This window comes from Natator depressus, chromosome 3, assembly GCF_965152275.1.
Source record: "Natator depressus isolate rNatDep1 chromosome 3, rNatDep2.hap1, whole genome shotgun sequence".
Taxonomy (NCBI): Eukaryota; Metazoa; Chordata; order Testudines; family Cheloniidae; genus Natator; species Natator depressus.
The window spans coordinates 195,190,433-195,218,365 of NC_134236.1; the positions used below are offsets into that span (position 1 = coordinate 195,190,433).

At 41.0% G+C, this 27,933-nt stretch overlaps 1 protein-coding gene across 11 annotated transcripts in view; it reads right to left on the reverse strand.

The window, feature by feature from the left end:
- EHBP1 (EH domain binding protein 1) overlaps positions 1–27,933 on the reverse strand; it is a 319,529-nt gene that overhangs the window by 231,868 nt on the left and 59,728 nt on the right. For all 11 annotated transcript variants that reach the window (XM_074949596.1, XM_074949591.1, XM_074949600.1 and 8 more), the window contains exons 4-5: positions 19,557–19,652; positions 1,037–1,090 (exon numbers count right to left, since the gene is read on the reverse strand). In XM_074949596.1, coding sequence (XP_074805697.1) covers positions 1,037–1,090; positions 19,557–19,652 — 150 coding nt within the window. The remainder of the gene's footprint in view (positions 1–1,036; positions 1,091–19,556; positions 19,653–27,933) is intronic.

Below are 27,933 nucleotides of genomic sequence, written 5' to 3' on the forward strand. Positions count from 1 at the left end.
TTTGTCTTGCAATAATTTCTCCATCAAGTATGTTCCGTTTACAAGAAAAACGTAATTTTTTCTGTTAACTCTCAGAATCCAAGTTGAATTTGTAGGATTAAGTTTGGTTCTTTCCTTATATTATAAATACATAAATATGAATGCACCATCACCTATCCTAAAAGTTCTGCTGGCCATATTGTGCAATGTTGCCAATTTTGGCGATTTTATCACAAGTCTCTCAATATTTTGAGGGCTTTTTTCTTAACTTTAGTATGATCTCCCTATTCCTGCCTTCCATCTTGTGCATTTTCACTTATGCAAAATATTCATCAACTTTTCCAAGAGAGTTCTGAAAGCACATCGCTTTTGTCTCAATAAGGGGGATACACAGAGGTCAACCTGAAGAGGTAGTCATCTTTTTTTAAACACACAAGACAAGCACAGTATGATCTAGTGAAGAGGGCACTGGACTGGAATCCAGGACAACTAGGTTCAAATCCTAGCTCCATCGATGGCCTGCTGAGTGACCCTGGGCCAGTCACTTTTCCTCCCTCTGTCTCAGTTTCACCATCTGTAAAATGGGGATAATGATATTGACCTCCCTTGCAAAGAATTTTGGAATCCTACAGATGAACAGCACTTTATAAGCGTTAGTTATTATCATCATAAAAAGAAAAAAAGCTGCATGTGAGAGAGACCATGAAGTGCCAAATGCAATTCAAGAACTGCAAGTTTAGTATCCTGCTCTTAACACACATGTTCCCTCCAATGTTCATGAAATTAAAGCAAGAAGGATTCTGATGTTAGCTTAAATTGCTTCCCTACATTGCAAAATATTTTTGCATCCCAACTGGATTTCAATACACATATAGAGCAGTTATTTTAATGAGGCAATTTTACTGTTGTTATTGTGGTTTAATGTTTTAGTTTTGGTTTTAACAGCTCAAACTTAACCCACTCCTTTTTCAATAGTCTTAATACGAGTCATATGAACCTTCAAAATCATTAAGTGTCACACACATAAAAGGAAAAACATGACTATGTTCTGACTTACATTCTCTATGACAAATGTCCACTCTTTGTCTTCAAATTCCTCAGCATGGGGATCCTGGAAAAAAAGAAAAAAAAAAATCTAAAAATTACCCAGATATAAGAAACTGCAACTGACTCACCATTGCCACTTATTTATTTAGGTTTCCTTATTTGATGGAGATGAGGCACAGAAAAAATATTTTAGCCAACACACAGCTTTCAGTACGTAATACCTCCATAAAACTTTCACTGGCTGTGGACTGGTACAAGCAAGAGATGTATTCAGAACAGAGCCTACAATTCTACCACCCTTCACTGAGGTTCATCAATTTTTCAATTTAATTTATAAAACCCCTTCCTTCTTGATAACTACACCATAGTCCCACATCTTGCAGAGAACGGAGGCAGAAGCTAAGCTCCTGTCTAGATCAAAAATGTAGCTCTTGTACAGCAGAAGTCAAGTCCCTATCCTCATCTTCACATGCTTAAGGACCATCAGTGTGATCAGGAAACATAACGCAACTCTTCAGGTAGAATCTCTCATGTCACCATAAGTTACACCAACACCCATCCTGCTTGAGAATGACTTCCTTTTTCAGCCAACTCTTGTTCAGGGAATAAGACCACTTTTACCCCCCACAGAAAGATGCATGATGGGTTTCATATGCTAGACAGTAATGTGAGGAAATGAGCAGGGATTCTAGTTTTCCATGATTAAAAAAACAAAATTCTTCCATAAAAAAATTTAAATATGTGTTTTTCTGTGATTAAAATGAAATGCAGAAGTTTAGTTTTCCTAGCTACAATATATGTAGGTATCAGTTAAATGCATGTTTTATTGAGATGCAGTAGAACCCCATTTATTCAAGCTTCCATTATCTGGCTCTCCGTATTAACTGACCCACCAGCCGCCTGGGGCTGACAGTGACAGAGCTCAGGCTGTCAGCACTGGGCGGCTGGGGCTTGGGCTATCAGCCACCCTTCCTCCAATCTTAAAATAAGAGATGGCTCTTTGCCAATTCTCCTTGATTCTCCCAATTTTTGATTATCCGATCTGGCCCCAGTTCCAATTAGATCAGATAAATGGTGTTCCACTGTAAATTTAAAGCACATTCAAAAATCAACCGCAAGAGGGGGAGGTTGAGCATACTGAATAAGTGACATTGGTACTTCAGTAAAATTTAGTTAAGATGTTTTTATGTTTTCACAAAATGTAAAACTAAAGACTCTCTGTAAAAACACAAATTCCGCATTTTTCAGTGGCAAATGGATTTCTAGGATCCCTGGTAATAAGCTATGTCCATCTCAACTCAGTGATCTAATATACATTAAAGTTATTAGAAATTAAGATCTGAGGAAAACATTAAGTGATTGAGTTCATGCCCTTTCCAACAATAATGCAGGATTTTTCCCACAGAAGTTTCCTATTGCGGTACTTTGTCCAATCTAGTTTTAAGTGTCTCTAACACAGCAAAATTATACCATTTCCCTTGGGAGATTGTTTCTCATACTAACAGAACTCAGTTTTAGGATTTTTCCCTGATATTCAGACTTTTTCCATTCCTCAATTTCATCCTATTATCCCTACTTATAGCCCTTGAACCATTCAATTATTCCTTTGCCACCTTAGTGTTTACCTCTTTCAAATACTTGTAGATGGATGACATATGCCCATAGTCATCATTTGACCATGTTATGCATAAATTCAGTCCCTTAGCCCTTTAATCATTTTTGTTTCTTTTATCTGAATCCCTTCTACAATTTTAATCTATTAAAGCAATTTTATTCTATCACTGTAAATTGAAGTATAAAACTGAACAGAGGTTTTGCTTCTTTCTTTACCCTAATCCATACCACCTTTTTTCTTTCAAGCGTGCTACAAGACTGTATTATCCTTCCTTCTCAACTCACTTTGAACTACTCTCTTCCTAACCATCCATGCTTTTCTTAATTTTTCATTTTGTTCCAGGTCAATACAGAATCATTAAGGAAGCACTGTGTAACAGTATTTTATCTTCCTTACAAATGGATTGGAGGATCACTTGACAAGGCATCTCTCTAAAATGAATATAATTAATGACCTTGTAAATAACTAGCTTACGAATAACTGCTGAAAAGGAATACTTAGTGATTTCCACATCAAGAAGTCAGAATACTTACTCTGTTAAATAATTCCTCTCTTTTGTGATAGTGATTGTGTAGTTATATAGTGATTGTGATTCCTCCATTGTGATAGTGTTTCTCTAGAAGTGTCCTATTACACACATTATAAATACTATACTATGCTATGGAGACAGTTGAAGAGCAGTCCTTCCTGAAAAATCCAGCAGGTTGGGCTCAATTTCCTGCAGAGTCCTTGGCACCTTAGCTAGATGAGTTTCAGAGTAGCAGCTGTGTTAGTCTGTATCCGCAAAAAGAAAAGGAGTACTTGTGGCACATTAGAGACTAACAAATTTATTTGAGCATAAGCTTTCGTGAGCTACAGCTCACTTCATCGGATGCATTGTTCTTCATCAGTCTGATTGTTTGCTAACTGTTGTAATGGGGCTATATTTAATGGCTACAAAGGTCACAGCAGTAAAATGTGTGTTTTAAAATATATTTGACATCTATTACTGTGGGGTGCATTTAGAGTACAAAAAGTCAAAACAAATGTTGCCAGCAACTAGCTACAAACCATCCAATATGACTTTAATTAAGTTAAAAAAAAAGAAAGAACTATTAGCCATAAGTGATAACAATTTAAGATACACACACAAGGTATATCTCTGGATAGCCCCATGCTGAAATTAAGGTACTTGTAATTATAAGATCATGTAATAACATGTGCATCATTTTAATTAACTTTGTAGGACTACTGTACATAAACAAAATTAATGAAACTGTACGATGACTTGGCTGACTTACTATACCTGATATCAATAGCACATAAACCATTTTCCACCATCCAGCTATTAATACTTGTCATTTTAATGATTTATCCTAGGGTTATTACCTTGTTTTTAAAAAATGCTCTTTAATATAGTATGGAAGCTGCATAAAGAGAGCATTAATCATTCTATGTTTTAATATCCTACTGCCTGATAAAATAAGTGACTAATATCTTTAATATTTTGTCTAGTTTTTTTGGGGGGGGTGGGGAGGCAGGTTATTTTCTGTGAGAGCTTATACCTCTACCACTTATAAAATCAGGGAACAATCTTGCAACCAAAACCAACAATATTTTTGTTCATGTAGGATCTCATCGAAGGCCCTTTGAAGGAAACTGAAGCCTTTCCATTGACTTCAACTGATGCTAGATCAAACCTGTAATGTTTACAGAATCAGGCCTTTTGATAGTGTATTTCTGATATCTTATGGATATGGATGCAGTACAGTTTTATATTGCAAAGGTTACTTATTGATTTAGGTGCACAGTTCTCACATGCTGCTAAAGTATGATGTAAGTACTTTTTCATATAATTAATAAAAATTGCATTTTAAAAAATAAAATGACCTATGTCAAACAGTTAAAATCAAACTACAGTTTTCCTTTTTTGTATTTCTCTAACAAAGTCCTACAAAAATAAAAATGCCAGAAGGCATAACAATACATCATTAAAAGGATTCATATTTAGCACACATGCTGTACATTTCCTCTTTAAAGCAGATTACAAACTTTATGTATGTGTTTTAATTAAAAATATGTGTTGCTAATCTTTAATATCCCTCAAATATGGAAAACTCTGAATAAATCTATTCACAGGCCCATCCCTAGGGGGGTGCAGGGCCCGGGGCAGAAGTGACGAATCCATCACTTCCAGGACCGACCTTTCACTTCTGGGACTGGGGAAGCGTGGGGCCCGGAGCGGTCACCCGGATTCACCATTCTCAAGGGATAGCTCTGCACATACACCTCAGGGTTCTGATGAGATAGCAAACTACTCTTGCTTCATTCTTGTTGCTATAACGATTTATTTAGAATTCCACTGAAGCATATGTATTGTCACTTCCTACTTACTCAATAACTTTGTTGTAGTAGTCATCAATAGGTACCTCTACATTTATGGTTATAATACAGTTTCCATTTCATTCTCATTTCCACACGCTCTGACATGTTCCCCTTTGGGGCTGACATTTTCAGTAATTGCTCTCTGCTAAAAGGTGACGTTTAAAGTTGAGCAAATCCTTTCATCTGTTTTGGATTTACACTGGCAGAAAAAAAAATCCCCCCCCCCCTTCAAAATAAAATCTTACTTCTCCTCCTCACTCCCCAACTATTGCCCTCGCACAAAACTCAAGTGGCTGAATTTTGGCGCTTCAAATCTAGTATGTAAGGAGTCCTCAGTGAAGGGGGTATGCTTTACCCAGATTGAAAAAAAACTGGCTAAATAATAGTTATAAAGAAAAAAAAAATCACTTTAGCCCATGTATAGTAACATCTAAAATTTTTAGTCTACTGAAGCCCATCCGGCGGACATACCACAATGCATATATTCCTTCCCTACCTGTGAAGGACCCAGAAAGCACACTACAACTTATCACCTGTTTGTAACCGGGTTGTGACACAGTTGATTCAAAATGTGGTGTTGGAAGAGCAGTTTTTCCTGTAAAATCCAGCAGGTGGGCTTAAATGCCCATAGCAACCTGTAAAACTCTGGCTCACCTTAACTATACCAATGTGTCTCAACAGGACACACATAATGAATAAATACAGCAAAAGTTGTCTAAGGGGAATAAATTCCATACACACTCAATGGCAAATGATGCTTAAATCTTGAAAAACAGAGGCACACAGGTAAAGTTGACATTAACCTGCCTTAACGACCCTCTAAGCCCAAACCCTGTTCACCCTACCCCCAGCACATAAGTCTACACTACACAGGTTTTTAGTTTTGTTGACTTTTTAGTTTTGTTTATCAACATGCCCTGTACAAACAATTACATTCTTTGCCCAGTATTTATTACCGTTTCATCTTGAAATGGGAATTACGAGCCCTTAGATAAATGGACTGAAAGACTGTCAAATTTCACTTAAGCGTCTGTAAATTGCTCTTCTTCCTTTACAAGAACTTATTTTATAAATGTAAAAATCAGCACTCTGAGGTTAACCTCAAGAGATAACCTTGTCTCCCCCACTTCTCTTTTCTAATTTATCTCATCTCTCTCTCCTCACCTTATCACACTGCTACCAACAACACCCTTATCTCCACCTTCCACTAACTCCATTACACATAAATCTCAAAAAACTTTCTAGATACCTAACAGCCAGAGGGCTACTATGAAAGAAGCCACCCAACGTCCAAGAGCAATATGCACATGAGAAGCCAAGCCTCCCCGCAACTTGCTGGGGAAAGGATAGGATTCCTACAAGAGTTCAGCCCAAGAACCCTGCTTTGGGACACCATCTTTCTCGGCTTTGGCTAGTAGTTCAGAAGCGTAACTGTTGTCTCCTCACAGGGTCATTAGAGTCTGTGATACACCAGCCTTTCTGACAGAACAGTCCCTGGCAGTGCAGGTGACAGGCTCAGGAAATCTCCTGCCCGCCCTGTTCCAGTGCCCCTGTTTCCAACTGTCATGGAAGCTACATCCCTCCTGAGCAAGAGAAAGGGGAACTGCAGCAGTAATTCTAATATAGCAGATTTCTCACTCTGCACTCTGTTGCTCAGAGCTCACCCCATTCAACACAGAATTTAACAGAGAATTAGATCCCTGCTATAGAATCAGTGGGAGGGTTCTAAAAGCCTAAAGAAAGGCTAGCAGTCTCCATTAAATTCTGTAGGTCTTCGAAGTAATTTCCATATTTGCAATGGTAGGAGGAAACGGCAAGAGAGAGAACAATAGATGGGCAGCAACTTCCCCAACCAACAGCCATTTCGAGTTGAGTGAGGTTTGTCAAATGTATCAGTCACCTCAGCACATCCTTTCTTACTCCCTTTCACTTGAGCTGTTGGAGGGTGTGGCCTGGTCTATACTACTAGTGGACCTAACTCTGGAGGGTCTACACTAAAATGTAGCTTCCGCTGATGTAAGTTGCCCACTACACTGACATAACACCACCACCTCTGCGAGAGGCGTAGTGCTTAGGTCGATGTAATTAGTTTGATGCAGTGTCAGTGTAGACTCTTACATTGCCTGTTGATACCTTTCAGACTCTTCTGGCTGTCAGTCCCTGGAATCTGACAGCCCAAACCCTGCACTGGAGGCCGAGCTCCAGCTGTCAGTGCCCCACAATGACAGTTAAATTGGTGCAAGCACACCTGGTGAGGACATGCACCACTGACAGAAAGAGCATAGTGTGAACACACAAAGCCAATTTAATTACTGCGGTGGCTGTATGTCAACGTAACTTAAGGCGGCTTAATTTTGCCCTGAGTGTTCAATTATGCTACTCCATACCAGTCTCCAACCTTGGGTCCTCCTTCTGCCTCTGCATTTATACATAGCTTTTCTAAGCTGCAGAAGATTTAAAAACTGTCCCAAAACTTGTCAGTTTTACTGCTGCTTACAAGGAAGAGATCTCATTAATAGCCTAGAAAACCCATCACAGTTTTCATTCTGCAGAGTCCTGGGAAAGCTTTCAGCTGCATCAGAGGCACTGGAGTTGTTCATCTGCAGATTTAGGAGACAGCAATGCACTGGTTTAGACTCAGTTCACATTCAGCTTGTTTTCTTCTCAATTATATGGATCAGAAAAAATATTTTTAAAAGGTTATATTTTGCAGACATTTATGGCATTAGCCCCCCACAAACCCAGAAAACCTTACTGATCACAATAGTCAAGCGCACTTATCAAGTCTTGACTTTACGGGTCTTACAACTTACACACTATGAGGTCTAGACTGCCATTTTCTCTACCACTGAAGATCCACCACTGTGTCAAGACAAGCCACTGTTCTCTTCTCAACTGATACAAATACATTCGGCATTTAAAGTGCAAACCTTAACCTCTACCAGAGAATCACATTAAATAAGTGGTAGCGGACTGAAGGGAAGTCTTCCTTGGGAAATACTTAATGAAGCCCCTATAAAAAGCTTGGTTTGACTGGTAATGTTGTGGGTACTTGTTTCATTGCTGCTTTGTATGAATGGTTCTCTCCAAACTTTACTTTCTCGTGCAGCATGTGCCTCTCCCTATTCTATCCCTTCTTGTTCCTTACCTGGCAGTAATGGCTCCTTGCATTTCAGGGACTTTCACACAGTATTTCTGACACACACAGTATTTCAGGACTAAGTTAAAAAGGGAGCTACTGAATTAAAGTTCTCTGAGCTACAGCCTTCAGATGAAGTTGCTACTGCTAATTCTCTTCAAGCAGCAACATGAGCTTTAGACACTTTAAAAGCAAACATACTTTTGGCCAGTGTGTACATGTCACTGTGAATTCTTAATATTACAGTTCGTGACTAACTCCTATGTACCTAAAAGAAATGTATCCTCTTTTTCCAGAGCTCTCACAATCAGGAGAGTCTGGTGGATGATTATTGTTCCTTAGCAAACTTCAACATTTTTACCATTCTGAAGTAACAGACCAAACTCTTCATGCAAAGCATTAATACACATCTTTGTTTTAGTATTCACATGGACGGTTTCAGAGTAACAGCCGTGTTAGTCTGTATTCGCAAAAAGAAAAGGAGTACTTGTGGCACCTTAGAGACTAACCAATTTATTTGAGCATAAGCTTTCGTGAGCTACAGCTCACTTCATCGGATGCATACTGTGGAAACTGCAGAAGACATTATATACACAGAGACCATGAAACAATACCTCCTCCCACCCCACTCTCCCGCTGGTAATAGCTTATCTAAAGTGATCACTCTCCTTACAATGTGTATGATAATCAAGTTGGGCCATTTCCAGCACAAATCCAGGTTTTCTCACCCTCCGCCTCCCCACACACAAACTCACTCTCCTGCTGGTAATAGCCCATCCAAAGTGACCACTCTCTTTACAATGTGTATGATAATCAAGGTGGGTCATTTCCAGCTCAAATCCAGGTTCTCTCACCCCCCCCCCCACAAACTCACTCTACCTTAGTTTTATAAAATAAAAACTCATATTTTCACTCTAGATGTGGTGCTTGGATACTGTTACATACACTTGAAGCAGCACTCTGACCTTCTCTTCACACATGCATTGTACCAATTTAACTAAATCAGTTTAGAAATTGATTTCATTTTGGTGCAACCCCTATGTGGGTGTTGTTTAAGAGTGCCTTACATTGATTTAGCTTACCGACTTAATCTAAAGTGATATAAACCTATTTAAGAGAGTCCACATAAGAGGGTTGCACTGATTTAAGCAAATAAGGTTTTAACAGCTCGAGTTAACTTGGTACAACTTTAGTGTGGACATAAAGCCTGTACCAGTTTTGAAAGAATTGGGATCTAGGGCCTCTAATTCAGAAAATAATCTGAGCATGTGCATACCTATTCAGCAAAGCACTTAATTTAGCACATGCTTCACTTTAAATTCCAGTGGGACTTCAAAACATGCTTTAAGTTAAACATGAGCTTAAGTCCTTTGGTGAACATGGATGGACCGCTGAATTGACGGTTAGAGGAATAAACACAAGTTTGGGGAAAAGGCACTAGTACTAAACTCTAACTCCAGCTCTACCATTGACTGCGTTTCTGTTGGAAAGTCGCGTAACCTCTTTGTTTGGTTTCCCCATCTGTAAAAAGGGAGAATATCTACCTCATAAGATTGCTGGTAGAGTTAATTAGTTAAGGCTTGTACAGTGCTTTGAATACATATTGTAAAGCAGTGAAGGCATTAGTAAATAACTCCCGTATACATATCCTGCTGTGGGACATCATTATACAGATTAGATTATTGCATTTTGTTTAATTATAGTTAACATATACTTTTCAAAATCTGCATTTGGGTCTGACATGAGGCGGAGAAAGAGTCTAGGAAATTTTAAAAGGTGGCCTAAATTAAACACTGAAGGGCTCTCGCTATTACTTTACAGTCTAACAATAAATATAAAACTATTAAAGACATTCTGTTACTCCTCAGTATTTAAATATTATATCACAATTAATGAAGGTGGAAAAAAGCACACCACCAATAAATGACAGTGCTTATAAACTTAAGTTTTATGATAAGCACTGTTTGCTCATACTATGAGTATTTAAGAATCAAGCAAAACATGACTGTACAACTGTTAATAACAGCTCATATTAAGATAATAACTGTAAAAACTGGTTTAAATTATGACTGATTATGAAACAATCCCATAATTAAAATTCCACTTGGCCCTACAAGAATCCTAAAGCAGGTTTCAGTTTTCTCCCTATATTCAGCACACATCCCTCTTCAAACTGAAAAAGGTGTGAGGAGAAAGGGATTTTCTTGTCTCTAAGTGAAGCTTTCTCCCATTATGAACCTTTTTGGGTGCTGCTGAAGCATACCTACTAGGATTATTTACCATGAAGAGATGTGAGGGTGCCAAAAGTACTGTAGCTTGATGGTGTCCTTGCCATAATACCATTATTCTGTGCAACACTATATATCAGCCTAAAGAATGGTTTCAACTTATACTATATATAGTTAATACGGGCTATTGGCATCACCATACTTTCCACTCTGAAGGACAGGAGACAGATGAATTCAAACCAAAATAAATTAAACCAGTTAAATGGACTATTACAGTACGGGAGCATCCTCAGAAGGTGCATGTTTCTCTCAATTTATAGATAAACACAACTCTACATCATGGGGTGTACAAAGGGTACGAGGAAGAGAGGGCTTTGTGAACACAAACTAGTCTCTTGCTTGACTGAATGCATCCAATGAAGTGAGCTGTAGCTCACGAAAGCTTATGCTCAAATAAATTTGTCAGTCTCTAAGGTGCCACAAGTCCTCCTTTTCTCTTGCTTGGGACACTGTTTATCTAAAGCCATAGTTTCATCAGCAAATTGAGTCTTTCTGCTAAGGAGACAATGGCCTAAGAAGAATTTAAAAGACTTTAATGAGAGGGATACTCCTTTTTTATTAGGCAATGAGTTCCCAGATGCGTGCACCGTTGTTAGCTGGTGCACTGCCTAATAAAAACAGAGAACCCTTGTACCCAATACATGCAATGGAGAGGCAAAAAGGAACTGAGGTGGTGAGAGCAACAAATGTATTTCCCCCAGCATCGTTCAATTTTAAAAATTAACTTTATAGGCTTTAGCTTCAGAAACAGCCAACAGCTATAGATTACTCACACACACATATTCAGTCATCCTGCTGTCTTTGCCATGAGGCTACTTCACACTTCTCCTCCTGACTTACCTCCTGAATTCAGAAGATCCTAACTGACTGCAACTTACTGTATCATCTTAAATTTAAAATACCAATGTAGAGCTCTAAAACACCTCCCAATTCAGTTTTTTTAAGTCAAGCTTAAGTCTAATGTAGGCCACCTTACGCCTACTCTCAGCGCACACCATCCACTACTACATTGTAACATGATCACCTTATATTACAGAAGCCTCCCTTCCAGTGAGCTGTGTAGAAACTGCTTGTAAGTGTTTGGCATGTGAAATCAGATGGTAGCACTTGGATCAAAGCGTAAAGTTCATCTGTTAAGAGCTGTACTCTGGGTTGTCTGCAGAGGAAATTTTCAAAGACACACAGGGAAGATAGGTGTCTAACACTTCTGCCCACTCCCACTTCTGCCTTTGAAAAATCTTCCCTTCAAATCTTAGTTACTCGTGCTATTTAAAACTTCTGTGCTCAGATGGGTGCCCTTTAACAATTCTAAAAAAATAAATAATTTGTGGATGTGAGAGAAAAAGAATGAGGAACTGGCAATTTTTTCCCTTTCTAAGGGCTTGGTTACACTACCAAGTTTTGCTGAAAAAACTTATGTCGACACCCAAAAGCCGACAAAACAAAAATTGCCAAAGGGCGTTCACACTTGCTCCCTCTGCCGACAGATCACGTCCACATTGGGGACACCATCATTGACAGGGTGAGCAATGCACTGTGGGTATATATCCCACAATGCAGTGTTGTGGGAAGGAAGAGCTGATCGCTGCGCATCTTGTGATTCTCTCCCAAGTTCTCCCTCAGCCCCCTCTGCTGCCGAGAGCAGCATCATGAGTAGCTCTGTGAGCTCTCCGTGTTGAGGAAAGGCAAAGCAGCACAGCAGTCGGTCCCCCTCCCCCTCCAGCAGCAGTCTGTCTGCTGTTGTGTTCTGTTATGCCCTGCACAAGAGAGCATTCCAATGATTCACTGTTTGTTTGTTCCCCAAATGGAGCAGCACACAGATACTTCGGAGCTTTGAAAGGGGAGGGGCGCATGCCTGAAGGGCAGCAGAGATCAAAACACTGAGCAGAGCAATCAGGGCAGGCATTGTGGGATACTGGCGGAAGCCAGTTCTGTCGACAAAACAATCAGCAGTGTCTACACTGGCTCTTTGTCAACAATAAACGGAGGGGAAAAGACAAAAAAGTCTCTCCTGGGGTAGAAGTTTTTTGTTGCCAAAACTGGGCATTTTTTGCTACAAAAGTTCCACTATAGTGTGTACACTCTTACTGTTTTGTTGCCAAAAAGCAATTTTTGGCGACAAAACTTAGTAGTGTAGACAAGGCCTGAGACCCTATATCTGTATGATAAACCATATGTGCTGCTGACCCAAAAAAAAAAACAAAAACCCACCACCACTATAGGAATGAAGTCTATTCCTAGCCAGAAAGAAAGAGTAGTTTTTCCACCAAAGTATTATTCTGGTTCTTAAACCTAGGAAAAGTGATACTGTGGCTTAAATCTTCACAGTTCTTCACAAATAGTATGTTCATATAGCTTTTCTGCATGTGACTTACATGACACTGAATATTTCTCATTTTATATTATATATATATATTATATAAATAAAACACACACACACACACACACACTATATATATATTTGGAAATGATTTAAAATAAGTTAAACCTGTATTGCATAGTGACCCTAAGAAAAAACTTCTAAGGTGATACATAAGCCAAAAAGCATTTCCTGTTCTATGAAAGCATTACAAATCACAAAGGTAAATTTCACAATACTTCTTCCTTCCCATCTTGGTTGACAATTTCAAAACATAACTGAGATAGAAATGTAGAGTATGCTAAAGAAAGAAGACAATCTTACAGAACAGAAAGAACTTTTTTATTTAAATTAGCTAGCAGGACAGAAACTAGAAATAGCTGAGAAAGGTTGATGAATTTATATTTCAGTACCATGCTTCTCTTAAATGACTTGGAGCATTATAAAGCTTTATCATCAATCCAAAAATCAATTTGATGAGTATCTTTTGAAATGGGAGTGGGCAGGAGGAGGTATCACCTCTTCAATACACAGCTGTGCATGTGTGTGAAATACAAACATAATGTAGGAAACAAGCAAATAGCACAAAATAAGGACTTTTAGATAACAAAATATCAGGTCTCTTGACTAATCACATACACTTTACTCGTAAATTCTCAAGTATACACTGGTGACTACTGAAGAGGATATTCCTAACATTCTCATCAGTACTTGAAGCCTAGACTTATCTCCTAATCCTACCAGTAACACATTTCAACAGCCACTCCAAATTCAGAGCCACTACCCTATGTATCATGTCCCAAAACACATGGCTGTCTATTTTGGAGTCTGCTCTATTCCTACACTACTATTTCAGATCACTGCTTACCAAACAGCAGCACTGTGTTAGTACATTATCTTTGATTCTTATAAAGCTTGTAAGAGCAACATGTTTCACTTTGCCAACATGGATATAAAGCCGGCAGCTTGCCTGTGATCTTAATACTTTAATCAACACAAACAATTGCTGTTTGTTAGAAGACAGGGCCACATTGAATATACTCATGCCAAGTATTAAATCTATAGCAGACTCTCCCTTCACAGTGAGTTCTTTTTAGTGGATCTTTTACTTCCACTAAAGAGCTGTTAGGACTTCAAGTGTTAAAGCCTCCATCTTTCTGGTTATGGACCAGATATAAATATGATTGCCTTCCAAATCAATTAATCCACTCTTCAACTGTCCAGAAGGATTGTTACTGTGTGACATTAGGCACTTCCTTTTTCACTTCTCCACCAGCCAGCCAACCCATGGGGTAAGTGTGATACGTCTGCAGCACTTCCTGACCATCTCAGCCCAGAGTAAGAGAGACTGGGAATCAAACGCAAAACTTCCACAGGGCAGAGTACAGCACTACCACTTACCTAACTTGACCCCAATGTTCTTTTTCTACTACAGAAGAGATTAAGGATTTCCCCCCCATTTTCAGGGGCCCTGTACCTTATCTGTTTTAAGACATATTTTATGGTATTTATCGGATACAATTTTTTAACCCACGTGCAATTTTCTTTTAGGGGGTGGGGCCAGAGAGAAATGAAAAGTATTCAGCGTTAAACTAAAACAGCTTTAAAAATGGATCAGGAGGAGAATGACTATGCCCTCTCCTTCCTGGCTGGTGAAACCAGGATTACACTGTCCCTGTAAAAAGAACAGGAGAACTTGTGGCACCTTAGAGACTAACAAATTCGTTTGAGCATAAGCTTTCGTGAGCTACAGCTCACTTCATCGGATGCATTCAGTGGAAAATACAGTGGGGAGATTTATATACATAGAGAACATGAAACAATGGGTGTTACCATACACACTAACGAGAGTGATCACTTAAGGTGAGCTATTAAGCAGAAGTGGGGGGGGGGGAAGAGAACCTTTTGTAGTGATAATCAAGGTGGGCCATTTCCAGCAGTTGACAAGAACATCTGAGGAACAGTGGGGAGGGGGTGGGGGGGAATAAACATGGGGAAATAGTTTTACTTTGTATAATGACCCATCCACTCCCAGTCTTTATTCAAGCCTAAGTTAATTGTATCCAGTTTGCAAATTAATTCCAATTCAGCAGTCTCTCCTTGGAGTCTGTTTTTAAAGTTTTTTTTGTTGAAGAATTGCAACTTTTAGGTCTGAAACTGAGTGACCAAAGAGATTGAAGTGTTCTCCAACTGGTTTTGAATGTTATAATTCTTGATGTCTGATTTGTGTCCATTTATTCTTTTACGTAGAGATGTCTCCGATGAAGTGAGCTGTAGCTCACAAAAGCTTATGCTCAAATAAATTTATTAGTCTCTAAGGTGCCACAAGTACTCCTTTTCTTTTTGCGAATACAGACTAACACGGCTGCTACTCTGAAACTGTCCCTGTAGTAAGGGTGATGTCACTTCCTCTGTTTTCTTTGGCATAAAATGTATGTTTTACGCATAGGTCAAGGTTTAACTACATTTGCTTACTGATTAAAAAAAAAAAAGATCAAGTAACAGGGATCAAGTCAATATATCTGAATTATAAAAGTTGTGATTCTCACTTATACTAAGTACTCTGGCAGTGCAGGAGGGCCTTGAAATGGTATAACTGTTATTTACAGTCACTTTAAGATGACTTTAGACTGCCAGACAGGGCCAGATTTAGGGGCAGGTGAACCAGGGAACAACCTGGGGTGCTGGGCTCGGGGGGTGCGGTTTTTGTTGTTAATAGAATGTTTGAAGTAAAATGTTTCAGGTATTCCACATGTGGATTTATTTTCCACTGACCTCCTAGAATGTTCTGGACCTTTGCAGAATCTCATGGAACCTTCCAGACTTTCTGAGAATTACATTTTCCTCAAACCTCCTAGAATGTTGTCAGTCATGCCCTCATGGATATATAAGGGGCAGGGTGTTACCAGTTAGTGAGATATAAGAACAAAGTGAAGTGAGAGACCAACTGCGATATTGTGAACCTTGTTTTAGTGTGTAATTGTGAAAGTGTACTTGTGTGTTTAAGAGTGTAAGTAGTGACTAATAAAGGACATAGTTAATGAGACGCCAGAGATATCTATCGAACCCCTGTCTGAGCAACAGTATAAAAGAATACTGTTATTTCTTTTCCCATGCTTAACACACGTTTGATGACTTTCTAAGACTGCAGAACATAGACTTTTGATCTCCCTAATATTTTCTGTTTGCCCCCGTAGAAAATAAAAAATGCCCCAAAAAATAGCCTTCAGCAGCTCAGTATACAAAGTGAAAAGCTCAACTGCAAACTAGTTTGCAGCAAAGGCCAAATTTGATGGGAAAATATCTGAAACAGGACAACACAGACCAGGCTTTAGGCAATAGCGATTGTCCCAGTGCAGAAGAAATTGAGGTGCAAAGCATAAATGATGGAAGTCCTATTACTAAGGAATTAGTAGATTTACCTGAAGATAAGGAATGGAAATGTGAGGAAAGTGATGGAGAATTGTCCAATTTTCCTGGTGGCATAAAGGAAACCGATAAAAAAGAATGTGGCTCACATAAAAAGGAGAGTAATGACAAAGAAAAACGTGGTTTACACGAAAAGGAGAGAAATGATAAAGAAGAATCCACCTCGAATGATGACAGAAACAGCAGTGAGAAAAACTGCATACCACAAACGTCTACATCAGATCCTGCTTCATGGCTGGTGATCCTAAACTCTGATGATACTGAACGAACAATTTTGAACGGACTGGGGAAAAAAATCGAGAATATGACATTTCCAGTAAATAAGCAGAAGCGACTCTTCTCAAAGGTCACACTGTGAAAGAGTGCTCAAGAAAATGAATTGGCGTTGACTAGTTTACTCATAATTAACTGACAAAGTGTTCTGGTTTTGTTGCAAAATATTTGACAAGAATGTCAGATCGTTGCTTGCACTGTCCGGGTATAATTACTGGCATAACTTAGCTGATGCTCTGAAGCAAGATGAAAAATTGCCCAGCCATTTTATGGCCTACTCCAAATGGATGGAGGTCAAGTCCAAACTCAAGCTGAACAAACAAACAGATGCAGAAAACCAGCACATTATTAATGCAGAAACCAAGCATGGCAAGAATGTACTCTAGCATCTGATCTCCATTACCCTCTTCCCAGCAAAAATAATTTGGCTTTCTGGGGCTCCTCTGATAAGTTGTTCACTGAACATAACGGTAATTTCCTCAGTTTGGTAGAGCTCCTTGGGAAATACATCAAGTAGTTCGCAAAGAAGCTATGGACCATTTCTGCAGCAAAACAATTCAAAATGAAATGACTGACCTTACGGCAAGGAAGGTGCTTGATAACATATTGATACAGCTTGGCAAAGCGAAGTGCTGTGCTATAATAACGGACTGCACTCCCAACATTAGTCACAGGGAAAAGATGTCATTTACAGTAAGATTTGAAGGCGACGAGGATGGCTGTATCCAAATAAAGAAACCCTATCTGTTTCCGGTCTGTGGATGACTCTACTGGAATAGGTCTAACAGAACTGTTTATGAATGTTTTGAATGAGAATAAAATAAACCTTCAGGATTGCTGAGGCCAAGGCTACAACAACGGCGTGAACATGAAGGGAAGAAGCAGTGGCATCCATGCCAGGATCCTTGCGCTGAATCCAAGAGCTTTCTTTGTGCCTTGTGGCTGCCATTCCCTCAGCCTGATTGTGTCAGACGCAGCAGCATCTTCTTTAGATTCAGTATCTCTCTTTGGAGCACTACAAAGGATATACGGCCTGTTTTCAGCATCAACTATCAGGTGGAAGATCCTCACGGACAATGCTACAAATCTGACCATGAAGCCACTAAGTGACACTCGCTGGCAGAGCCACATTGACAGCATTAGGCCAGCGAATTACCAAGTGACTGAGGTTTACAATGCCCTGATGGAACTGGTGCAGTCAAGTAAAGCCGAGGCTGGAATCCGACACGAGGTTCAAAGCCTGGCAAACCAGATCACTGACTTCAAACTTCTGATCTAAATTGTGGTTTGGCACGATATCCTGTTCCAAGTAAACACTGTAAGCAAGGCATTACAAACTCAGTCAATGGACATCGCAAACATTACTACTGTGATGAGCAGCTGCTTTGATTTTGTTGGGGTCTACAGAGACAATGGATTTGAAGATGCCATCGTTGCTGTAAAAAAAAAAAAATGGCGGAAAACGTAGGCGTTGAGCCCGTCTTCAAGGAAACTCGTATTCATTGGAAGAAGAGACAGTTTGGTTACGAGGACAGAGATGAGGTGATGGGAAGCTTGGAGGAAAATTCAATGGAGACTTCTTTTTTTGCTCTCTCGTTGACACTGCTCAAGCGTCCACTGAAGAAAGATTTGGACTAATGAAGCACCACAAAAAGACCTGGGGTTTTTGTATGACCTTAGTAAGCTGCTGGTGGACAGGAAGACACTCTTGAACAATTATACAGACCTGCACCGGATGCTGACACATGGGGACACTTTTCCTAATGTTTGGATAGGTTTGAGGATTCTGCTCACGCTGCCAGTCACAGCTGTGGATGGTGAGCGCAGCTTTTCGAAGCTCAGGCTCATTAAAACGTATCTTCGATCGATGATGGTCAAAATGGCTTGAAAATGCCACTGGCCAGTCTTTAGACCTCCTCGACGCTGTGCTTCATTTCGCGAGGGCAAAGGCGAGAAAAGCAACTTTTGGAACTAAAGGACTAGGGTTAACATTCTAAGGCTGTCACCTATGGTAACACTATTTAATACTGGTCCACCCAATGTTGGTGCACAGTTCAGTTTCTTCATGTTAGTACATTTCAGTCATTCTTAAAATTAAAAAGTTTCTATAAGCTTAGAGGAAATGATTTTTTTTATTTGCTTATATATGGCATGTATAAATACAGATTTACAGATCCTAGCATGCAATTCCATCTTATATGACAGGGATATGATAGGGATAAATCATGCATGCAAATCATGCATCAAAGTCATGAAATGCAATAAAAAATAAGATATTCAAAAGTTTAACAAACGGAGGGGAGGTGCCGAAGATGCTTCTCCTTCGCCATTTGATCAAGGGCTGGCCCTGCTGCCAAAGCACCATACAGGGGCCTCAGTGTAAATAAGAATTGGGACTAAATGTACAAAAACTGATAAGAACACAGATTCACTGTAATAAAACCATTTTGAAATACTAGAACAAATAGCATTTCTTTAATCAGACCACACAAAGACCTAAAATTCTCTCTATTATTTAAATGTTTCCCATCAACATAGTTCTGTTTTCCAGGGATTCCTAAGATAGCAATTAAACAAGCACTGTGACATTTTTATAACATACCTGAAATGCTATACTATTTGGAGATAGATTCTGTTTCAGAACAAATGTAACGAGGAATACGATGACTGCAACGATGCAGCACACAGTCAAGGCACAAAACATTTTGACTCCTACCAGCTTAGTGTTTTTAGGCAAAACGGACTACTCTGTATTACAGTTGTATGGAAAATTAAACTGACATTCTGAAAACACATAAGCGTGTACTTAATTTTATGGACGCAAGCAGCCCTAAGGAGTTCAATGGGACTATTTGAATGTGTTGGTTAAAGCACATGGCTAAGTGTTTGCAAGGGGTCTTAATTCTCTCTCATACTTAAACTGTGAAGTTGTAGGTATGCAGATAATGACTTGACATGAACCACAGGATCAGGCCCCACAAAAGAAGGCGTTTCTGTGTGTAAGTCTTCAGGAAATATCTTATGCCTTATAAAATGAGTTAAAATGAAACATTAAAAACCTACCTTAAAAAGTGTCACAGTGATTTCAATGTTTTCAGGAACAGGCCACACCACCACACCACGGTACGGATTTTTGATTCCAGGTTGCCAGCTATGGGCCTAAAAGAAGAAGAAAAACAGTAACTGAGTCAATCCATCATAAAACACCTGCTCCAACTCCCCTGGAAGTCAGCGTGTGCATGCATGCGTGTGTATTGATGATTAGCTCCAAAAAAACCCCCTGCTTTCATAAATTTACAGTTCTATTAAACACAGTAAGACAAACCACTGAGAACAGAAGGAACTCACACCATCGATGGGAGTTACGCAGTCACACACGGCTCACTCTAGCCAGGTGCTGAGTGCTCTGGTTCTGATCTTGCAAAGCAATTAAGCACAATGCCTATATCAGGGCCAGAACATTGAGCATCCTACAGGTACAAGTTCATAAAATGGTGAATACAGACCTTTGGCACATGTTTCAGACTATGGAATGCTTTCCTTTAAAGCAAATAATTAAGAGTTGCTATTGTGCATGCTCAGTAGCCATATTCAGATTTTAATAAAACTGACTTATTTTTGTTTTATTTGAAAAAAATAAAGCACCAATTTATAGTACACACTAAATGCCTCTGAAACATTTAAACCTATAAAGAATTAACAGTTAAGCACCTATAACTAAAAGAGAAGTGACCAGGATAAAATGAAGTAAAAAGAGACTAAAGACCTGAGCAAATCATTCCAACATGTGGAGTGGCATACTTTCCACTAAAACAGTGAACACCACGAAGTGTGAGTTTCAGAATCTAGTTCAGTTAGTATGGAGGAAAACTTTAGATAACTATGGAAATATAAATGAATATATGCTAATATAAGGGGGGCCGCGGAGCAGCATGGCTGTTTCTAACTACCTGTTTTTCTTATTTTGAGAAAGTTATAAACTATTGTTATCTGCATCAAATTAACTGAGTTTTTAAATTCTACAGTATCAAACATTGTTCATTTTACAAAAGAAAAGGAGTACTAGTGGCACCTTAGAGACTAACCAATTTATTTGAGCATAAGCTTTCGTGAGCTACAGCTCACTTCATCGGATGTTCTTTATATGTTCTTTGCAACATCCAGCACTTCAGTGTATGATTTTTATAACAACACTATTACTAGCATAAGGCTAACGTAACTTGGGTCACAGGTACAATAAACTCAAATATAATTACCCTGGTTATAACACATTTGAAGATAGGATGGTGTTACTAAGAGTACACATTGGGTTTTGTAGCAATTAATTGTTATGGTGGCACGGCCCTGTTGGCCATGTCAGCAAACTATAATTTTCAAGAGGGTTTTAAAAGGTCTCTTCTGGGTTAAAATTTAGCGCAGATACCCCACCTCAAATTTAGCCAGCTGCCCAGTGGCCAATTTTAGCTACAGAATTCAATACACCATGGTGGGAAAGATAATGATTGAAAAACATCCTTATTTAGTAGGAGAGGGAAACTAATTCACATATTTGGCAGCCCTGTCAAGCATTCCTGCAGCCTGCATAGCTCCTCACACATCCAGCTTCGTTATCAAAAGGAACTGTAGTGGTTCCTTTAGGCCACCAGAGGACACTACGTTGCCATTACCACAGGCAGCCTATCTGCCTTCTGGCTCTGTTCCCTCTGCTGATTCCCTGTTGTGTGGAGCCACAAGAGAAGTGACAGCAGCTTCTAGCAGGGTGCGAGAGAGCAGGTCAAGAGATTGAGCGAGAGATGGAAGGGGACGGAGGGAGTATCTAAGAATAAAGTCCTGCAAGGAGCCATCGGTAGGATCCAGCTTGTTTTCCATGCTGCCCAAAGCCATTTATCTTTGCAGATATATTTAGAACATTCTTATTGTTTTCCTGTTATTTTTATTCACTCCTACAGAGTTGCTGATGTTTACAGTTTCATCCAAAGTCTGGGTACAGGGGGATTTACCAGTCTCCTCTCCTCATCAGGCTAGTTGGTGAGACAGTAAAAAATGGAGAATCCTAAAACAAATCAACATACATTGTGGTTACCTGACATGCACGTTATCAAAAGCAGAGAGTTTCTCGCCCTCATGGTTGCAAAGTAATGCTTGAAAATGCGTCCCAAGTGCACCCTCAAGGCCGAGAAACCAGATGGCAATAAAATGAACCCTATATATATATTTTTAAACCCCATAAATTTTAAATCAGCCTCATGATTTTTTGGGCCTGACCCATGTTTTCTGAACATTTGGGGTTGGCAATACTGCTCCCATTTTTATACTGTAAAAAATTTTGTACATACAATCAAAAACAAGCTTTCTATGATTCAGCAGAATTCTGAGTACAAGGGGATTTACCAGTCTCCTCTCCTCATCAGGCTAGTTGGTGAGACCATAAAAAATGGAGACTCCTAAAACAAATCAACATACATTACGGTTACCTGACATGCAGGTTATCAAAAGCAGAGAGTGAGAGACTGAAAGTCCTACCTAATGAGCTTTTAAAGAAAGCTATCCCCTTATTAGCGGGATGATGTTATATGCCCATTTGGCTTTGGAATATAGGACTGCACCATCCAGGCAACATGACAGGCAAAGATAACCCCTGGGTTGGTGCAGGAGAAAGCAAAGGGTGCAAAATAGGGGGAGGCCTATTAGCTAATAGAGAATACTTTGAGTACTTAAAATTATCATTATCATATAACAAAATATTATTTCTCAGACCAAGGGTCCCTATATTTAGGGGGTCTTGGCCGGGGGGGGCAAAGGAGGGGGGAAGTTGTGCCCTTACAGACTCATATACAGCTATACTGACTATATTTTAATCATTCAAAATACAGGCCTTTGCTTTGGCAAATGGGCAAGATTTTGCCACCTACATGCGGTAAACATGCCAACAATCCCAATATTACCCACTCTCCCCATGTTCTGGATCCTGACCAGCTGTCTCTCTCCAGTAGCTGGCTGCTAGGCCTGAACATTATGTTTCCACTGCAATTATCACCTCAGGCCACAGTTCCCACAATGCTGTGCCTTCCAGACTCTCTTTCCTCCTCCTCCCCTACACAGTCTCCTTCCCTTTCTGCATCTTTCACTGCTTCTCTGTTGCCCTGGCTCCGATGCAGCCTGGATGGACAAAAACACTGCCACTGGCTGCCTCACTCCCTGTCTTCTTCATCCCTCCCACCACCCCCTGCCCCCTGAGGCTAGGGAGAGAGCAGCAGCCTGTATAGAGGGACCTCTATTGTTGGCTGCCTCACTCACTAGCCAGTCACCGGCAGCAGTAGCCTTTTCAGGAAGGAGTACAGAGGAAAAAGCACCAACCCTGCAGAGAGGAAGTGAGGAGACGCTGCAACACCCAGGGCACTTTAAATGAAGAAACACCTGGGAGGAGGGGAAAGATTGGTGAAATATGCCACAAAGATGCTAGAAGTGGCAACATGCCTCATCACCCCACTCCTAGAAAACTGTATGGATAGATAGATGAACAATCGGGGTGGGGGACAGTAACGTGTGAGAAAATCAAAGACTGGTGGTGGGCTCCATAGGTTCAGATAAGCATTTTAGGATCTCCTGGCCTTTGGAGTTCTCTCATGACTGTTTTCATTATTTACGCTTATAATGCTTATAGTAGGAATTACCTGCTTTATAAATACATTTATTTTTGCAAAGTTGGGTTATCGTGACAAATAGGACTCCACAAATTGATGCATCATAATGATGCAGTGTTTGAGCACAGACTGTAAGGCTTGGTGGGTTTTGGTTTTTGCCTTTTTGTCCCAGTAAGAGAAGAGATCTTTAAGGACAGCTTGAAAACTATCCATTTATAGGCTGGGATAATTAAGATATTCCTCTATAAGAGATCTATCACCAGAATGCATACATACCCTCCTGGGGGCCTAGATGTTGTGCTCAATTCGTGGATTGCCCTTGGGAAATATCTGATCTGTTGTCAATATTTCAGATATGGTTACAGAGAATCGCCTGTTTTGACCATAACAGATCTGTGCAAGTCTCAACACTTAAATAGCTTCGTCATTATCAACACAAAACAGACATTCCACATGTAGCACACAGGAATGTACTGGTTTTGCAGAACAGGAAAGAGAAATATTTGAGCTAATGGTCATTTCTTATTTACTAGTGACTGGTGCAGGGGAACATTGCAAGCTCTTGGGTGAAAAAGTAACATGCACATGCTTTGCTGCAATGCTCTGTACCTGGAGATGAAAGAGAAAGCTGAAGCAGCTCCAGCTGGCTCCAAATGTAGTAGCCCCTTTACTAAGCAACACAGGAGAGGATGAGAGCACACCACTCCCATGCTCCATATACTATACGGGCTCCCCTGGCAATTACCCTCAATGTGCTGAGCCCTGGCTATTTCCAGGACTGCCATGCTCCCTGAAACCAAACATGACAGATGCAATGAACAAGAACCCTGCCAGCTTTCTTAGGGGCAGGCCCTCTACTTTGGAACCCTTGCCAGGTATCAGAATGGCCACAAAAGGTACCACCTTTGGTGCAAAATGAAAAACCTTTCCAAAATCACAGCCTAAATATTCATTAGCGGCACTTTGCTGTGACACACAGTAGCATTTAGAACCCTGCCCCCCTCCTGCCCCGCATTTTAACTAGTACACATCTCTTACTTAAAAAAAACCACCAAAACAAAGCAAAAACAACTAGATATGTCCTAATGTAATACAAGGCAGGATGGAGATTACAGTCCTTCAGATCAATTTCTGCTCAGACACCAAGGTTAGGGTGCATTAGATACATCAGTCTTCATAAGGCCAAATGAAAAAACCCAACAGATTTTAAGAAGGTCAAAAAGCAGAAACACTGGTCTCATACATAAGGTCACTAAACACCACTGGGTAGCTCTTCATCGGTGAAGTTTTGAAGGAAGAAAGCAAAGTAGATACTTTTAGAACAGTAGTGTCCAACTTGTGGCCTTTGAGACTCTAATTATAGCAAATGAGGGAGCAAATTTATATTTGACCATGAATTGAAAATACGTTCCACAAGCCACGACGCCCTGCATTTTTTAAACGCAAATGTTAAGTGTTTGGTTCAGCCCCAACACCGTCTTCTTCCCAAATGTCTCTCACCACTTCTGCTGCAGTCCCAAGAGCATCCCGAATGTGAGCCAGCAATGCTCTGAGCAGCTGCTTTTCCTGCTCCACTGCAGCTGCTCTGCAGCACCTTGCTGGCTGCCTCATGCACGGCAGAGGAGGGAGACGAGAACAGCACTAGCTGCTCCATTGCTTACTTCTCTGCCAGGCTGTAGAAGGCCCTAGGAGAACAGGGAAGGAGCCTGACTGAGGGGAGCTTAGGGGAGTTGCTCTTTCCTTCTCCAGTGTCATCAAGGGCATCTCAGGAGAGGAGGAAAAAGAGAAGGGGAGATCCAGCAACCAATGATAGCATCCTGATTCTCTGCACCAGCACCAACGCAGCTTAGAGCAGGGGGACTAACTCAGGGGCAGGCAAACCTTTTGGCCTGAGGGCTGCATCAGGTTTCTGAAATTGTATAGAGGGCCTGTTAGGGGAGGCTGTGTCTCCCCTAACAGCCAGGCATGGCCCGGCCCCCACCCCCTGTCCGACCCCCCCTGCTTCTTGCCCTCTGACCGCCCCCCCCCCGGGACTCCTACCCCATCCAACTCCCCTGTTCCCTGACAGCCCCCCAGGGACCCCTGCCCCATCCACCCCTGGCTCTCTGTCCTCTGACCGCCCCCGGACCCCCCGTTCCTAACTGCCCCCCCGCCGCCCCATCCAACTCCCCCCTCTCCTTTCTGACTGCTCCCCCGGGATCCCTGCCCCATCCAACCACCCCTTCTCCTTGACTGCCCCCAGACTCCCAGCCCCTGACCGCCTCCTGCTGCCCCATCCAACCCCCCCTCCTTCCTGACTGCCCCCCCGGGACCCCTGACCCCATTCAACCACCCTTTCCCCGCCCTCTGACTTCCCCGACCTCTATTCACACCCCTGTCCCCTGACCACAACCCCCAAACTCCCCTGCCCTCTACCCAACCCCCCTGCTCCCTGCCTCCTTACTGCGCTGCCTGGTGCACTGGTGGCTGGCGGGGCAGCTGCACCAGGACAGGCAGCCGCACTGCGCAGCAGAGGGTCAGGCCAGGCTCTGCAGCTGCGCTGCCCCGGGAGCTCGCAGCCCCGCTGCCCAGAGCATTGCGCCGGCAGAGCAGTGAGCTGAAGCTGCAGGGGAGGGGGAACAGCGGGAGGGGGCCAGGGGCAAGCCTCTCAGGCCAGGAGCTCATGGGCCGGGCAGGATAGTCCCAAGGGCCAGATGTGGCCCGCGGGCCATAGTTTGCCCACCTCTGCTCTAACTTGCTGTGGTGTTTAGATGTTGCTTGTAATTATTAGAATTGGGAGCACTGGCTGTTGGGAGTCTGAAAGGACAGGAAACAGGAAGGAGGAGGGAGGAATTGAGAAGCTGGGAGAGAGCTACAGAGGGTGCAGCAGCAGCAGCTTGGTAAAGAGGTTTCCACTTTGAAAATAAAGTCCTGTTGAAGCTTGTTAGTACCTTGCCTGGTCGATACAACACTTGCTCCAGCGAGCAACTCAACTAACTTGCTCCAGCTAGCAACAGTTCCATAGGAGCAATATACTATCTGGGGACAGCTAGAGTACAGCACAACCCAGCCATTTCTCCTTCCTGGTCCAAAGATGGCCCCTTGAACCAGGGGCTGTGGGAAGGGAGGCACAGGAGCTGGCTGTGGTAGCTGAGTGTCTGTTGAGGGCTTCCACACATCAGAGGAATCCCAAACAGATGACTTAAAGCATCAACTAATTTTGGGTGCCCAACTTGGGATACCTATCAGCTGATTTTTCAGAGCACTTAGCATTTGTACGGCACTTCATATGTTCTAAGAACAGCTCCAATTGATTTCAGTTGCAGCCGCAAGTGCCTAGGACTTCTGCAAATCAGGCTCCAGATGTCTCCAGTTGGGTACCCAGAAAATGAGGAACACAGTTAGTGGCCCTGTGTGAAAAACTGGTTTATATGACATGCCTAGCATCACGTACGAATTATATGGGAGAGGAAGGAATAGACTCCAAATCTCCAAGATGGCATTCAGCTGCCTTAACCAGGAGACCAACCTCTCCTGCAGTCCTCTGTTTCATTCAATACACACCTTCTACCGTCATTCCCTAAGCACTGTCCATCCTGTGCATTGTAATGAAGAGGGATCTTGTAGTAAAATAGTTTGTGATCATGTAATTAAAGGCTGTGTCATAATGCATGTACACAAAGGGGATGAACTGAGCTTAGGGTGACCAGACAGCAAATGTCAAAAATCGGGACGGGGGCGGGTGGTAATAGGAGCCTATATAAGAAAAAGACCCCAAAATCGGGACTGTCCCTATAAGATCAGGACATCTGGTCACCCTAATTGTGCTTCAACAGGCAACTTTAATTCTGGCTCTTCCTAGCTTTTGAGTGCTTGACTTTGCAAGCTAAATAACTTTCTTTCAAAGTAGTTTTTTTTTTCATAAAAGTTTAAAAAAGAAATTGAAAAAACAGAAATTACACTATATTGAACTGTATTATTATAAGCAACCAAAAAAATGGAAAGTGTTAGGCAACCTTAACTTTATAGCTCTGCCTAGAATAATGTAAATTTTGTAATATAATTGTGTGTTTGGTGGGTGTACAAAGTAGGCTTGGAAAGATGCAATAAGGTATGTGTTCTTGATTTTAAAGAAAGAAAGGTACATTTGTGCCTAACGAATTGACACGTTTTATGGAGGGTGGAGGGTTTGAAAGAAAAAGGTCAGCCCCATCTTAAGACTTCAGGAATTCTGCCAAATTTAGCAAGACTTTTGATCATCATCATGTGTTGTAAATACCAGTCCTGCAAGTCAGAATTGCCCAAAACAAGTCATGTTTTGACATGTCCATGTAAATGTATCTAAATTCAGAGAAGCCCAAGGGGAGGGAATTCCAAAACAGGGCTCTAAATTATTTAACTTTGAATTAGAGTTGATATTATGCCAGATGGTGTCATGCTGGCATAATATCTACCCATCATACATACCATCCTTTGGATAATGATCTCCGTTAGCATGTTGTTTTCAATATGGCTATTGTAAACTGGCTGTACCATTTCGCAAAACCTGTTACAACCTAACATTTTTATGCAATCTTAGCTATGGAGTCCATTACCAGTCCTCCATAATAATCATTAACTTACTCATCTCCCAGTAAGGTATTAAATAAAAAAAGGGCAGTGGATGAGGTCTCACGTTCTTTCTCAAAGCTGAAGTACTATTTGTAGTTTCCTTAGTAAGAATGTGTTTGGGGCAAATGGCACCAACACCTTAATATTACATTAGTTAAATGCACTGTTCACAAGTTACACAACTGTTATCTTTCTGTTTGAGTTAG